The sequence below is a fragment of the Nyctibius grandis genome, chromosome 6 (assembly GCF_013368605.1).
Source record: "Nyctibius grandis isolate bNycGra1 chromosome 6, bNycGra1.pri, whole genome shotgun sequence".
In the NCBI taxonomy this organism is placed as follows: domain Eukaryota; kingdom Metazoa; phylum Chordata; class Aves; order Nyctibiiformes; family Nyctibiidae; genus Nyctibius; species Nyctibius grandis.
Genome location: NC_090663.1, coordinates 12,459,413 through 12,476,111, shown reverse-complemented (window position 1 = coordinate 12,476,111; position 16,699 = coordinate 12,459,413). Strand labels below are relative to the sequence as shown.

General features: G+C 41.2%; 1 protein-coding gene across 2 annotated transcripts in view; it reads right to left on the bottom strand.

Moving 5' to 3' along the window:
* The window catches only part of AFAP1 (actin filament associated protein 1), a 118,046-nt gene that overhangs the window by 18,649 nt on the left and 82,698 nt on the right, over window positions 1-16,699 (bottom strand). For both annotated transcript variants that reach the window (XM_068403408.1, XM_068403410.1), the window contains exons 7-9: window positions 7,763-7,855; window positions 5,792-5,876; window positions 2,439-2,588 (exon numbers count right to left, since the gene is read on the bottom strand). In XM_068403408.1, coding sequence (XP_068259509.1) covers window positions 2,439-2,588; window positions 5,792-5,876; window positions 7,763-7,855 — 328 coding nt within the window. The remainder of the gene's footprint in view (window positions 1-2,438; window positions 2,589-5,791; window positions 5,877-7,762; window positions 7,856-16,699) is intronic.

Genomic DNA, 16,699 nt, shown 5'->3' with positions numbered 1-16,699 from the left:
ACAATCATTCCAGACGTCAAACCTTAAAATCAAGACAATGCTCAATTTCCTGCCTTATTAGTTTGGGAATAAAAAAAAAAAAGGTCTTTTATTTTTGCTTCCACATTATGAACGGTACACGAATTCAGCATGTTGCTGCTTCCAAAAAGGCTATGAACAGGGAAACAAATGATATCTTGCACAGGCCAGAATTTATGTAAAAAAAATTCCCTTCTATTCCTTAGGTCTGATTTTCATTTAATCCTGTTGGATAGCTATCTCTGGTTTTCATTAAAACTATGACTTATCATTAATTTTGCTGGGTTTCCCTTCCAACATTATGGTTCCAACGCCAAAGCTTGATCCAACAGGATATAGCAGACCAGAATTGCGCACATCTTGGAAGGTGCCATAAAAAAAAGAGGATGTGCACAATCCTCTGATTTTTGGCTCCTTGTGATGATCACACTCTCCAGCTCTCCTCCCTCCTCCTGTAACAAAACCCTGTATAGCTGTGCATTATAATATAATCCCTGGAAATGGAAAAACCCTTCGCGTGCAAGCCAGCTGGCTTGTTTTGGAGTGAGAGTCCTTTTTTTCTGACAGTACTTTTTCTACCCTCTCTGCTCCCAATGCACCCCTCAGAAAAGCTCTTCCAAACCCTCCTACTTCACTTGAACTAAGCAGGATTCCATGCTTTTCCTCCCACATATCCCTACTTAAAACTTCAACAGTTGACGTGACCAAATGCCTTGAGTATGTTCCCACTTGGGCCATTAGCACTTCAGCTTAGCCCAGGCGGTCAAAGACCAGTGATGCTGTAGGGAAGCGCTTTGCCATGACTCAGAGTGCAGGTGGGTTTCCATTTCCACTCTAGCTGGGTGTCCCCTGCAGTCCCACTGGGCTTTTCCCTTCATGGGAGGTAGATTCTTTTAAAGCGTAAAAGCCTTCAACTATGGAGGAACCTCTCAGAGGGCATTGCACTGAGCCAAATTTCTGGTGGTGAGAAACTCCTTCTGCAAAGGCTTCCTGCAATGACCAAAGCCTAGACACATATATTTTCCTATAAAATCTGCAAGTGGTGTTGAGTAGAGTCAAATGCAGGCAATAGTAATGGCTAAACTTATGTCCATATCTGAGATAATGATAGAAATACTAGGAATCAGATTATACAGCTGTGGTTAGTGTTTCACATAATACCGAATAATCAATGGAGTATAAGACCCCGGAAGTTTGGGCTTTTATGGAAGCCAGATGCTTCAGACAATGCATCTGCCTGGACACAGCTTTTCCCAGCTGTTCTTTTGGTTGATAAATCACATCTGTACTTAGCTGATGTATAGACATACATACACACACTTATTTAATCAAAGATAGCTTATGTGAATGATTCCCAAAGTGTGGCTTGAGAGCCACCTGTGATCTATGAAGTTCTCGCTGGTGGTCCATAGATCTGCTTCTTTCACACTGGGCAAGCACCTATCACACTTCATGCACTGATGAGTTCTGCCAGCTGCTGCCTAATCACTCATTTCTGGGTTTCCCAGAGTTTTCCTAGTCAATTAAAGGGGAAAAGGCAAATCGAAATTCACAATCCAGTGCAACTACTTCACAACTTTGTTTCTATGGAATTTTTTTTGGACAGGATTGGGAGGGTTCAACCTTATTCATGTATGGAAGTGTTACTTAATACTGGAGCACCAGAAGGCAAACAGGAGAATGTGAATACATTGCATTGTTTGAAAATACCAGAGCTGTGAGGACATCAGCAAAGTGCATTACACAAAGTCCTAAACTATGAGCAAACACTAACAGCTAAGATACAAAACATAAGCATTTTCTGCATGCCTTTTTATATACTTCCTTGGTGCTGCCAAGCACTATAGCTGTCATATGGAGTGATCAACATTAGGAGTTAAAATAGCTTGCTAGAAATTTGTTACTTCATTCAAGTTTTGCCCAATGTGTACCACTTTACGAACTTGCAATTAAACTCAAATCACTTTGTCTGAGGCCAGTTGACTGCTGTCTTGATTGCTATCCCATAAAACCTCGCCACGATCATCATAAAAGACTTGATTCCTTCCCAAGAAAGTTCTTCTAATTCCTAGCCTAAATTTATTTCATAGTCCAGCCTATATTCATTTTATATCCATTTGTTTGAAACCAGCTCTTGCTTCTTTCTGCTTTTTGTCCACACTTCTCTTCGCCCTCACCTTAGCAAAAAGCATGATTTTCCTTCTGAGCCTGTGGTACCAGTTTATTTCAAAAGTCAAGTTCTTTTAGTCTCTTTTCAATTATAAGCTCTTGATTACTCCTCTTTCAGTCTGAGTGAATCCTTCTGATGTTGGGGGAAGAATTAAAGCAGTAAAAGCAATTTCAGAGGAATTTCTAGGCTAGACTTTTATAAAGATTTAGTCGCAATGTGCATTTAAGACTCAAGGAGAAAAATCACTTACCACATGTTGGAACATCTTCTTCAGCTGATGAGGTCTGTTCATCTGTTGATGGCTTTTTCTTTCCTAAACCAATGATCTTCGTTATTTTTTTCCCTGTTACTTTAGTCACAGTGCCCTTGGCTTCTGATTTTGAACTTTTTTTCCTCTTCACTATTAAGAAAGCAAAAGTGTGCATTTTAGTGCATTTAAATTAACCAATGAATATAGAGAACCTGAATAAAAGTAGTAGTTCAGACAAACAGTCCTGTGCAAGATGAACATCTGTACAAAAGTTGAGGACTGCAATGAGATAAATGTTATATGCCCTCTCTAATGCAGATGCCTATAAATAAGCTCTGTGCTATAAAAATGACGGCATTCAGAAGGATAAGAAAAACAAAAAAACAAGCTTCTAATTTAATTTAATCTGATAAAGCTTAAAGTGTCTTTCCACAGCAGTCATCATCTAATTCATCAGCATGACTGAGATACCTGCATATAAATTTAGCTCATATACACAACAATAAAAATCTAGCCAGAAGATCCTTCATTGTTCCTAAACATTTACCTCAAAATACTTCAACAATTAAGTACACAACAAAGACAGAATATGCTTGCCTAGCAAAAATACTCCTGCCATGTATAAGTGGGTTGAGGTATCTTATCACAATGGACCTTTTAGAGAGACAAGACGTATAAATTAACTACGAACAATTAAATTAGTGGGATCAGTATAAGCATTCAATGGTTGTAAGTTGGCACTTTTTGTGACGATGAGGGCTTGGAAGGATAAAGCTCTGCTGAAAAGATGTATTTTGCTCTGCTGAAAAGATGTATTTTGCTAACATCCAGTCTATGCTTCCATCTACTTAATACGATACTAGTATTATTATGGCTCTGTGCACTGAGGCATGTTGAGCTGCTGAATGTAACATGGCAAGGACTACGGATATCACTTTTAAAAGTGCCCACCTGACTAAAATCCTAATGAATTTAAAAAAAAAAGTTTCTAAGATTAAACAGAATCAGAAAAAAAAGACCTTGTATTTGCAAAACAGAACAAACAAAATGAACTTTCAGAAATTGCATTCAGTGGCCTAATTTGGATTCTATCAACAGAGCAAAAGTCTCTCTGCTAACTGAAAGGGCAGCAAAAATATCCATCAAGTTGCCCTGATACATGATTTTGATGAAAAATACATTTAGGATAGTTACTGATTGAGTTGCTGTAACTTTATCCCTGACATATCGATTCCCCTTGCAACAGGGAACATTTAGTGGTTATGGACCTTGTGTAAACCGAGGAAAAAAAGGACAAAATGTTCATATGAGAAATGACTATATGAATTGACGAACTCAGAAGAAGAATGCATGGAAAACAGAGAAGCAGTTTGGGACTCACAATGGGATAATTTATCATATTTAGTTTAATCAACAGCGAGCTCCCATATTTGAAGGAGGAAGGCCACCCATCCCATCTGCTCATGTCACCCCTGCCTGAGGGAAGACCCAAAGGCAGCGCCTGCCTGCAGACAGGTTTCCATCCCACACAGTGGCAGCAGATGACCGGTGGCTTTTGAGAGGGGAGGAGATGAAAAGCATTGAAAAAAAACAGAGTCTGAAAAAAACTCATCTCTCTGAGACAGAAGCCCAAAGGAACCATTCTCAGGAGCATGAACAGACCATTTCAATGCTTTTTTTTTTTCCCCTGTCCTATCTTCCCTTCACACTGCTGTTTTATTTTCCTGCAGAACTGAGAGGCAGCAGAAATAAGGCCTTCATGACACAATCTTTTCCAGTCTAAAGAATATACTGATTGCCTGACTGCCAGTGATTTTTGTCACAAAAGCCTTTTCTTCTCCTTCCTTCCCCACAGCAAAACAAGCAGCTGGTTAAGAGCAGAGCAGTGGCTGGCCGATGGGTGACGGCTGGAGATGACTGCCCTCCGGGATGTCCCTTTCCACGTACTCCCTTAAGTGTCTGCTATCCAATTGTTTAAAAAAATAGTGTAACTTCATCCAGAACCACTTAGAATGATGCCAGGGATATTTTAATCTCCTTGCAGCCTATTATTTTTATTACTGCATATTGAAGGTCACAATTTTCAGAAGCAAATGGTATTTTTAATTACTCTCCTTGAGACGTCTAAGCTGGACTGGTTTTCCAGCAGCACATGTGCCATCAGCATGTGTTTTGTGGGGCTCCTGAGCCACCAGGCACTTTTGGACACCATGGACAACACAGCTTGTGGGTCACAGATGTTTCTCAGCAGGTTTCAGAGGCTAAAACAGTAGTGAGCTTTTTGAAAGCTTAGTAGAAGATTTTATAGGGTGAAATCTAACCACACACCATAACTTCTAGAAACCACAAAACCTGACACTGTTCTATTCTGTTAGGTATGTCAGAGATCTGTATAGTCAGGAAATGTTGGAAAACGACCCAGGGAGAAGATAAAGGAAATGAGTCAAAAGGCGAGACAGCGCTGGCACCAAGGCCAGTATTGACATTGTGCTCACTGCAGCTCACGTTACCCTCCAGCCTGACAGCTGCAGAAAAATGTCTTATCTAAACGATACCATTGCTATATGGCAAGTTAATGAAGTCGCAGAATTTCTTCTGCTTTGGAGAGCAGAGAGGGGGGTGGCGAAGAGAGCATAGGGGTTGAGTTTTTCAGATATAACTCAGACAAAATTCCCTCTGGGTTTGGGATGTGCCTCTGTTAGATTATAAGGACTACAAAACATGCATGGCTCCAAAGCAGCGTATGTAAAATCATATACATATGTACACACAAACCCACTGATATTACATGTTTATATACATTTCAGTATGTTAATATAAATAAACATACATAATAGTTTATATATTTATGTATCTGTGTATACACACACACATATAAATGGTGAATATATGTGTATACATACATATATAGAGATATAAAATACTCATGATTCTTTCCTTCTAGTATTCAATGATAGCTTTTTTGCTTAGAAGCTATATACCACCCACTATTGATGTTGCCACTATACAGTTGCAGTTACTAAAAGCCAACTGTTAGTTGCCTATAGCAGTCGCCCAACAAACTGTACTTTTGAACACACAAAAGGCCAAGTCAATATTTCTATACTCTGTTTCCTTATATTAATTATATTGATTTTACCTGCACAATGAAAACATCAAATGCCTTCTGTTACTGTAAAACTTTAAGGATTCACTCTTGACATAATTCAGCTTTCAAGTTAAATTGATCCTAATATAAATATTCAAAACTTTTACTGCCTATTTTTAAAAGACAAAAGCCAAGTATTTGACTACCTATCACTCCCTATATGCACACATTATTTACACTAAGCATCTCTGGATCTGAGACGTACCTTGTTCTTTCCCATTGCACGCAGTAGTGATGCCATTTTCTACAGCACCCTCCCCGTCTGAGCTTGGCCTCTCAGATGACAACTTCTGCGGGGACAAAGAGATTAGTTGACGTACAATGCTGGCACCTTCACCAAATGAAGTGTCATGAGTCAATTTAAAAGTATGCATACTGTGAAATAAAACACATTTTAAGCTCACTTGGAAGACAAATAGAAGACAGTACAAAATTCAGTTGTAGAGGGTTTTTCTACATTGCCATATAGACTTTAGAAAAGGACAGAAACCACAAAATAGGTCTGTATTTGAAAGTACAGTCCAAACAGTGAAATAACCATAATTACAGAATCACAGAATCAACTAGGTTGGAAGAGACCTCTGGGATCATCGAGTCCAACCTTTGACCTAACACCACTGTGTCAACTAGACCATGGCACTAAGTGCCACATTCAGACTTTTCTTACACACCTTGAGGGATGGTGACTCCACCACCTCCCTGGGTAGCCCATTCCAATGCCTAATAACCCCTTCTGTGAAGAAATTTTTCCTAATGTCTAAACTGAATTCAATACCTCTTATTACACAATTTTACATAATAATTTAAATTAATTTCTAGACTCTAAATGTTATTGTTCATTCAACAATTACATCGATCGGGTAAGAATAATTTTAAAAATATTTCTTTAAAAAACTCTTCACATATGCATTTACAATTGCAACAGGAAATAAAGCATTCCTACATGGTGCTTCAGTATTCAATATCTGCAAAAAAGAGGCTTTTGAAATAAATTTTTAGCACTAATTATTCTGTAATGGTTGGGTATGAGATACAGGATGACTCAGTAAAGAGCTTATGCCAGCACAGTTTTGGTAACGACATTACTCATGAGGAAGCCATGAAGAAGATGTGCAGATTACCACAAAAAGAAATGAATGGGAAGTTTTGCTACCCTTTTTCATGGCATGCATTTTGGAAAACAATTACTTTATGACACTTTCAGTTACTTTGTTAATACTCTGCAGGTGTGTGCAAGCATGCAAACACAACAGCTTTTGCCTTGTGAAAACAGGAGGTCTGAGCTGTCATGGAACGTGCTTTACTCTTACTACCCTAGGTGCAATGCAACGTAACACTACTGACTGTAGTGTCCTTCCACCATAGGGGCAGAACTTGCCATCAGGAATCTGGTGACGAAACCTTTGTCAGTGGGACCTTTAAGCAGGGTCTGCAGATGGGTCTGCTCACATGGATGCCCTAAGAGAGCAGGGGCTTAAATCGGTGCTGGCGATGTACTGATTGATTGTTCACTGCAGTACTGTTCTCCTTCCTAATTCTTGCTCTCTTGTCCTGCTGAGTCAAGGCAGCAGAGACAACCACACGTGAATAGCCAAGTTTCTGTGTTGAGGCACAAATGCTTGAAAGGGTCTGCCAAAACAGTGACCTCAGCACGCACAGGGAGCTCTTCGAGAACTAAATTCTCAAAAATAAAAGACTTTCCCTTAAAACTTTTGTATAATCTTCAACTATTCTTCCCTGAGGGTCACATTCCTGCTTGCTTTTTGCACTTGACAAGAGAGTCTCTGCATCACAGCACACTATCAGACCTGCTTAGTCTGCACCTCAAATGGCTAAAGAGAAGCTGCTAATGGATACAAGCCAGTCTGCTGGTTGTTCGTGACCAAATGAACAGATGTGGCACAAGTCTTAATGCTGTAGGATGTGTGCACGTATCCAAACAAACAAAAACAACACAGGGGCTAATAGTCTAAAACAGTAGCACGAGTCAGCATGTAGTTATTGAAGATTGCCCAGAAAATGGTCTAACATGAAGACATTAATACATGAAATCCAGAACCTAAATTCTGTTTCAGCTTTGTGGTCTGAACATCCCCTAAACCATGCAGTGTCTAGCAGTGCCTCTATGATATGTAATCACAAAGAATTTTGCATCCATCCTTTTGATAACTTTTACCTTTTCCAGCTCCGTCTTGTGTACTGGAGAATTAGACAATGGCCCATTGGAGTCTACCGCTCCTGTACAGTTGCTGCACACATCTTTTATAACCTTAGGAGACAAAGCGAAACTTATTAATTATCCATTAAATACAAATCAAAGAAATTATATATGAATGTGAAGGGAAATGGGAAGGAGAATCCCACAGACATTTATGAGGCTGGCAGGTGTCAGGCAGGCTGCCACTACACCAACTGCTCCATGCTGCCTCCCTAAGTCATTTCATGTACGACCTGAAGGAGACATAATGTCTAGAGGTGGAAGGTTTCAGTTTCTAGACAAGCTGAGCTCCAAGGCTCTCCTGAGTAAAGAAACCAACAGCGCTGCCGATTTCCATGTGCTAGTTTTGCAATACGAACTCAGCTGACACCACCATACTAATTTCATTATGATGACAAAAAAGTGGGATTAGATCCAAGGTCCCGCATGTCAAAGCACAAGAGTTTTGCATAATACACTACCCAGCTGCTCTTATTTTGCTATTAGAGAACTAATGAAGTGCTGATCGACTTACAGTTAATACTGCGCAGTGGTATTTTGTGGTATTTTTGTATTATACTTGCCCATTGACATAAAGGTATAGGTCAAAGTAATTGTAAATGTGTTCTCGGAAATGGGAATGGCATTAAGCCTGCTTTTAAAAAGTTAAAGAAAAATCCAGAACCGAATTCACTGAGACTTTGATAGAATTTGAAGAACTTCAAAACCTGCAACTATATAAATGTAAAAATATGTGATGAGTAAAGACATTTGACGATTCCCTATGGGCATAATTAAGATTTTTTATCTCTTGTGAGGTTACCCCATTATCAGTCTGAATTGCTTGTGCTGATGAGAACAGGTCCTGACTCTCCATCCAGACTCATGCCAGGGGGGTGCTGAGGCCCACATCTCTGATAACAGCCATGCAGCCACACAAGGACAGCAGAGCCAAGCGAGATAAGAAAGAAAGGCATCCTACTCTGCTGGAAGCATTACCGCTAGTCATGCAAACTTTCCCCTTTACATGTACATATATGTGTTTACATATCCAGCTCCTCTCTTCATGCTGTTTACAGCAAGGCTGTCGGGCAGCGAGAGGGATCTGGCCTGAGAACTCCCAGTTCCAGGGAAAACAGCAATTAGCTAACTGTCAAAATACAGACTTCTTTAAAGGAGAGGAAAAGCAAAACAGCAAACACCTTTTCAGTTTTGAACGGAACAATTTTGATGTGGAAACCATTAAAGAGCTAAAGATGGCACGAAACAGTCCTTTCACAGTTCCCTTTAAGGGTGAAGCTAAACAAATCAAATGTTTATGGGCTTACAAAGACCCTATTGCTACAACTCATGAGCACATCATAAATTACAGGCACTATATGCCATAGAGAAAGAAAGAGCACCAGCCCCATTTTACAGATTGAGAACTCGGGAACAAAAGAAAGATTAAATCACTCACTCCATGTCACATAAAAAAATCTAAGCAGAGCAGGGAAATGAACCTACACTTTTATTTCTGAGCTAGTATCATAAAACACTTCAGCATCCTTTCTTGACTGCCTGAACTTCCGTATATCTTGTCCCAGAAACATAAGCATGGTATTTAATGGCACTTGGCGTCCTTTGTAACAGAAAATTTAGATATATCTGTTGCAGAGCATTTGCACCTCAAACATAGCCCTAAATTCCCCTAAATAATAAGATTTTTTTTTTATGTGTGTTGTTTTATTTTCAACTGCTGGTCCTCAGTATGGTGTAAATATACCGCTGTTTTCTTCCTAGAGAAATGTGACCATACAGTTTCTGGGAACATTCATTTCTGTCTTCTGCATGACCCTGATTCAATGGCTCATGTTTTCAGCATCTGCTCACACCACACAGTTAGTTAATTTTGGCAAAGGCAGATAGTAATGGGAGTTACAGACAGAACAGAGGGAAATGATTTGGCAGCACTAACTGAATAGCATGTGCAAAGTCATGCACTCAAGCAAATCCGGTTCTTATCATACCTCACATATTCAAGGAAAAGCTAAAGTGTTTAATTGGGTTGTAATTAAATTTTGATTAAAAAAAATGACACACTATCAAATGGAAGTTCATGACAAGAGCTGAAGTGAATGCATATTCAATGATCCAACACTTCATTTGGGTTCAAGGGGTTCACTGGCAAAGACTTGCTCATGACCTTCTATGTGCAATATGATTGTGTTCGATGCACAGCATAAAACTCATACTTCTCCAGCTCACCAGGATGAAATGCCTTTAATATACAATGGTTGTCTGGATGCACTCTCTGTAATTACGTTTGCAGACAGCTGCCATTATAAATGCAGTTTTCACATGCTTATAGCTTTAACTCAAAATTTTAAGAATAAAACATTCCACCAGTGTTGCCAACTTGCATAATTTCAATCACAAGACTCGGGTTTTTTGTCATTTTTTTTATGGAGTCTCCTGGAGTCATATGAAAACAAAAGATCACTATTTTCATTAAAAAAATAGTTGTGAGTGAGAGTGGGGAAAGGAGGTCAGCAAACTTTTATCCAAAGCAATGAAACGTGTGAAAATATGAATAACTGTATCTCAGTGGCTCCAAAACTAGAAAGCAAATAAAAGGAATCTCCAAATGTGTTATTTTTAATAAAATGGCATAATCTGGAAGGCTGTACTGAGAATACTTTGTAATAGCACATACTCCATTAATAGTTTAAGTTTTCCCACACATTAGAAAAGGGAAATAATTCTCTTTTTCTCACCACTAATGCCTTTGTACATTACACATACACACACACAGGGTGATCTGCCAGGAAAATAAAAATGAGATCATAAACAGACTATGTATTCAAATACTTAAAATATGTAAGCAAATGTAATCAGAAAACGGAAGACCTTTCATTTCTTTGGATAGCCTAAAAACTAAATACATTTAAAATAATCTTCTGTTATTCCATCGCAGGCATTTTAAATACTACAATTACCATTACAATGTTACAATCAGTAGACTTCAGAACTGCCTCTTTCAAATGCAGACCTGGAAAAAGCTTGTGCAGCCTGAACTATATTATTATTCTTTATTTATGTTATAGAAAGGTCTTGAATCCCCAGCTGGATCAGGATATACACCAGCGTATCGCATTGACTGCAGTGACATGAGGAATAGAGGGAAAATATTTGCAGGTACAAAGCTGGAAAGATTCCCAGCCCCAAGCCATTGACAGTGACGGGCGAAGACAGTGGAATTTTTGTCACGTGGTGTGTCTGGAATATTTCTCTCTTTAAAACTATCTTATTACAAAAGTACTAACATTTACTACAAAACCTTCATACCTGCCATCACCTACAAATTTCTATAGTTATTATACCTTATTTTAAATGACACAAGGGGGCCTACAAGAAAGCTGACGAGGGACTTATTTACAAGTACATGTAGTGATAGGACGAGGGGTAACGGTTTTAAACTGAAAGAGAGTAGATTTAGACTAGATATTGGGAAGAAATTCTTTACTGTGTGGGTGGTGAGACACTGGTTGGAACAGGTTGCCCAGAGAAGAAGCTGTGGGTGCCCCCTCCCTGGCAGTGTTCAAGGCCATGCTGGATGGGGCTTTGAGCAACCTGGTCTAGTGGAAGGTGTCCCTGCCCGTGGCAGGGGGGTTGGAACTAGATGATCTTTAAGGTCCCTTCCAACCCAAACCATTCTATGGTTCTATGACTGGAAGCAAAATACTTACCCTACCTGCAAAATCAGAAGAATCACATTAGATTTTTCCAGCTACGTTCAAAGATCCAGGCTTCAGGTAAAAAGCACAGGCCATGCAGTAAAAGCAGAAAGCCAGCTGCTTGCCAGCCAGACCCTGCCACACAGAAACCCAAAAAATTCTGAATAAAAGTACTAAATTTGTAGCTGGCTCCTTGTAGTTGATCCCTTTGGGATTTGACAAGGAATAAGACTGAGTCTTCCTGTGTTTGAGGAGCTTGCAGACCTCTCTCCTGGTGGATACAGTGGGATGAGTTCAGGTTGCAGGCTGTGTTCACCACAGGGGTGTGATTACAGCACCTCGTCTCATCTTGTATTTCATGAAACTCACAAGAGAAGCTCACGCTTCTAATATGATGGAGTTCAAAAGTGATTAGGGAGAAAGCTTGACAGCCTGACTGCAGATTTGCTTCACCTGTGTATGTAACCAGGCTAGAGATCCATCCAGCCCACCCAACCCCTCATCCCCACCTGCTCATGTGTTTTGCAAATACAGGAACTGCTGGAAATGGGATGGGCTGAATCCCCTGCCTCTTGTCTCTGATGCGTAACTCTGAGGATAGGAATATGGTAAAGCTGAAATCTGCTCATGCGTAACTCAGTAGAGGGAAAAGGGTTTGGCTCCAGATGTAACTCAGTATTTCTCATTCCTTAAACACTCCTTTTTCAGTGCTGGATGAGTACTGACTTTCTGGAGCTTTTCATCATTTTAGCATGGCTAAATTCTTATTTTCTGTCTCTTTTGGACCCTTACACACTACATACATTAGCATCAATCTCCTCCTCCTTAAGAGAGCACCAAAACTCTCTCAGCATTTTGCGGAGAAGAAATGACCCAAGGAGTTTATCTAGAAAAAATTAGAGGAAAAGCTGAAATTATTCACATCGTAGCCTATGCTTTAAGTCTCAAAAAGAAACCCTCTTTACCTTCTGTACTGGAAAACATCATTCTCAAACATCCCCTAGCTTAAAAAGATACATCTTTCTGCCTTATTGCCGTTTGTCTGAGCAAAGTGGGGATAAGATTCTAGCAGGCTAGCAGCCAGCAAGCCTATCTTTAGTGCCTGCATATCCCCTTAAAAATACTTTTCTGACATATTCAACCAAGACAACCCCTGCATCCTTTCTCCTGCATTATTACCATGAAGTCTATTGCCATATATGGCCACAGGATGGGGCAGAGCCCAGGGAAGGAGGTGCTGTGTGGCTGGGCATTGCTGCTCCAAGAGCAAGGGCAGAGGTACCCCGTGCAAGGGAAGATGCAAGGGGAGCATGGTGCAGAGATGCAGACCGCACATCAGGCTGTAAATCACAGTTAGGTATGATTGAAATAACTTTCCATCCAAAGCTGTGAGTAGGAGTGAGGAGGAATACTATCTCGTGGTGAAACAAGGCATCAAGTCTCAGCCCTCTGAGATCTGCCACAGCTTGCATTTCTGATTTTTAGCCAGGAACTTGAAGACAACTTATCTCTGAGAAAACAAGCAAACAGGATATTTGTGGTTCTATATTCACCGGCTTTTTTTTTTTTTTTTTAATTTACACATTCACCTGCTTTTTTAAAGTAATGCATTGCTTTCCATGGTGCTGGTCACACAAATACGCTCTGGTTCACAGCCAGGATGGGGTCCTCTGGCTCCGTCAAAGCACGCTAGCAGCAGTCCTGCAGGCTCGTCAAAGCTCTCACACGCAGCTCAGTCTGTCGCTTCTCCAGGTCATGCCCTAAATAGTTCTTATGTAAACATACTGACCTTGCTGTCGTTTGTACTAAAGTATCTAAAACCATCTCTTTGAGACAATAGGGATGTAAGTCCTGGGAGGTTTAATTTAGTCTGCAAAGCCTTAACTGATGGTGATGATGTGCAGTGGAGAAAGAATCCAGTCTGACTGTCTTGGGACACAGTACGTTCCTGAAGTTACTTATAAACTAACAAACACTATATGGAAATCACTTATACTGAGTATGCATCCCCAAACACACTTTTTCCAGTCAATTTTAAGGCATGATCATTCAGCACTTGACTCCACTCCCCTACAAAGTGGAGATAATAACCTCTTTGGGGAACATTACTTAAGCCAAGGAAGTAATGTTTAAAGTGTTTTGAGATCTCTCTAGCTGGAAATTACCATAGAAAGTAAAGCCAGCCACACAATGTTTACAGTTACAAGCTCAGTTTTGTGCCGATTTAAACTGGTAAAAGAAGAGCTCTGTCAGTAGTTTATTCTTCAGTAAAACTCAGTCCACATCAAGACCGGAGCCCAGAAGTTACTTGACTCCCCTCACTAAGCTCAGGGCAGTGAAAAAAAAAAAGATGTTTTCAAAGACTTTTACGAGAGACAACATGCAGTTATCAGAGATGGAAACTGGGTAGGACAGCCAGATTAACAGCCCTACCAGGAATGTTGCAGGGTCTTTGGATGACTGGATACAGTTACAACCTTGATTTTCTTCTCTCTTCAGGAAAAAAAAAAATCCCTCTTATTACAACAAGTTCAGAACTGACTGAACATTGTCAAAATGATAGATGCAGAAATGTCTACTTATGCCTGACAGATTCACTGCTCAATTACAGACCCTCAACGGAAGACATATTGCTGCAAAATGGCTGCACACCATGAAATGAAGAAAAGTTAACAAAGGGTGCCTAAAGTTAGGGAAAAATGTAGGGAGGCAACTAGGAAAGCTAAGGCCTCCTTGGAATTAAACCTTGCAAGAGAGGTCAAGGACAACAGAAAGGGCTTCTTCAAATACATTGCAGGTAAAGCCAACACTAGAGGCAATGTAGGCCCACTGATGAATAAGGTGGGGGCCCTGGAGACAGAGGATAAAAAGAAGGCGGAGTTACTGAATGCCTTCTTTGCCTCTGTCTATACTGTTGGAGGCTGTCCTGAGGAGCCCCGGACCCCTGAGGCCTCAGAAGAAGTCAGGATAGAGGAGGAATCTGTCTTGGTTGATGAGGGCTGGGTCAGGGACCAATTAAGCAATCTGGACGTCCATAAATCCATGGGCCCTGATGGGATGCACCCGCGGGTGCTGAGGGAGCTGGCGGAAGTCATTGCTAGGCCACTCTCCATCATCTTTGCTAAGTCGTGGACAACGGGAGAGGTGCCTGAGGACTGGAGGAAAGCGAATGTCACTCCAGTCTTCAAAAAGGGCAAGAAGGAGGACCGGGGTAACTATAGACCGGTCAGCCTCACCTCCATCCCCGGAAAGGTGATGGAGCAACTTGTTCTTGGTGCTGTCTCTAGGCACATCAAGGATAGGGGGATCATTAGGGGCACTCAACATGGCTTCACCAAGGGGAAGTCATGCTTAACCAACTTGATAGCCTTTTATGAGGACATAACCCGGTGGATAGATGATGGTAAAGCTGTGGATGTGGTCTATCTTGATTTCAGTAAAGCGTTTGACACGGTCTCCCACAGCATCCTCGCAGCTAAACTGAGGAAGTGTGGTCTGGATGATCGGGTAGTGAGGTGGATTGTGAACTGGCTGAAGGAAAGAAGCCAGAGAGTGGTCGTCAATGGGACAGAGTCCAGTTGGAGGCCTGTGTCTAGCGGAGTCCCTCAAGGGTCGGTACTGGGACCAGTTCTATTCAATATATTCATTAATGACTTGGATGAGGGAATAGAGTGCACTGTCAGCAAGTTCGCTGATGACACCAAACTGGGAGGAGTGGCTGACGCACCGGAAGGCTGCGCAGCCATTCAGAGAGACCTGGACAGGCTGGAGAGTTGGACGGGGAGAAACTTAATGAAATATAACAAGGGCAAGTGTAGAGTACTGCATCTGGGCAAGAACAACCCCATGTATAAGTACAAGTTGGGGACAGACCTGTTGGAGAGCAGTGTAGGGGAAAGGGACCTGGGGGTCCTAGTGGACAACAGGATGACCATGAGCCAGCAGTGTGCCCTTGTGGCCAAGAAGGCCAATGGCATCCTGGGCTGTATTAGAAGGGGTGTGGTTAGCAGGTCAAGAGAGGTTCTCCTCCCCCTCTACTCTGCCCTGGTGAGGCCGCATCTGGAATATTGTGTCCAGCTCCGGGCCCCTCAGTTCAAGAAGGACAGGGAACTGCTAGAGAGAGTCCAGCGCAGAGCCGCGAAGATGATTAAGGGGGTGGAACATCTCCCTTATGAGGAGAGGCTGAGGGAGCTGGGTCTCTTTAGCTTAGAGAAGAGGAGACTGAGGGGTGACCTCATTAATGTTTATAAATATGTAAAGGGCAAGTGTCATGAGGATGGAGCCAGGCTCTTCTCAGTGACATCCCTTGACAGGACAAGGGGCAATGGGTGCAAGCTGGAACACAGGAGGTTCCACATAAATATGAGGAAAAACGTCTTTACAGTGAGGGTGACCAAACACTGGAACAGGCTGCCCAGAGAGGTTGTGGAGTCTCCTTCTCTGGAGACATTCAAAACCCGCCTGGACGCGTTCCTGTGTGATATGGTCTAGGTAATCCTGCTCCGGCAGGGGGATTGGACTAGATGATCTTTCGAGGTCCCTTCCAATCCCTAACATTCTGTGATTCTGTGATTCTGTGATTCTGTGAAAAATAAAAATCAAGGCCAGAACTCCAGAATGACAAATTACCTCTCATGCATGATAAATCAGAAGTACATTTTTGCAGGAGGCAATGCTAAGAGGAAGAGAAGGCCTTGGGACCAGACACCATGACCATTTCTTTCTTCTACCAGTCTTCTACAAGAAGCTACTTCAGAACTTAATTTCTTTGGCATCCATGTATTTTTAATATTAAAAGCAGTTTTCTGTGGCCTAGTCTGGAGGTCCTGCACACAGAACACATTCATCTGTATGAATGAAGCCACTAAACAAGCATCTTCTTGTAATGTCATGTTCTTAGTAGTCCTTTTATTTTTAATGTAGCATTTCCAGGGATGCTGACAAATAAATGTAGTTTCAACCAGTCCGTTGGATGTGCTGAGACAAACAGGCAGATTTAAGACCTTACTTGACCACAAACGCACAAAAGCACACACAGATGCACATATACTCAAGTGCGCATGGAAAAAGCTCATTTTTGGGTCTGAGTGTGTAACTGCACGCATTTTTTCATGTACATTTTTGTGGGAACATTTTAGGACTCAAGTCTGGAAAATCACAGCACTTTATGTTGCACACCATATTACTGCTATGATCTCAG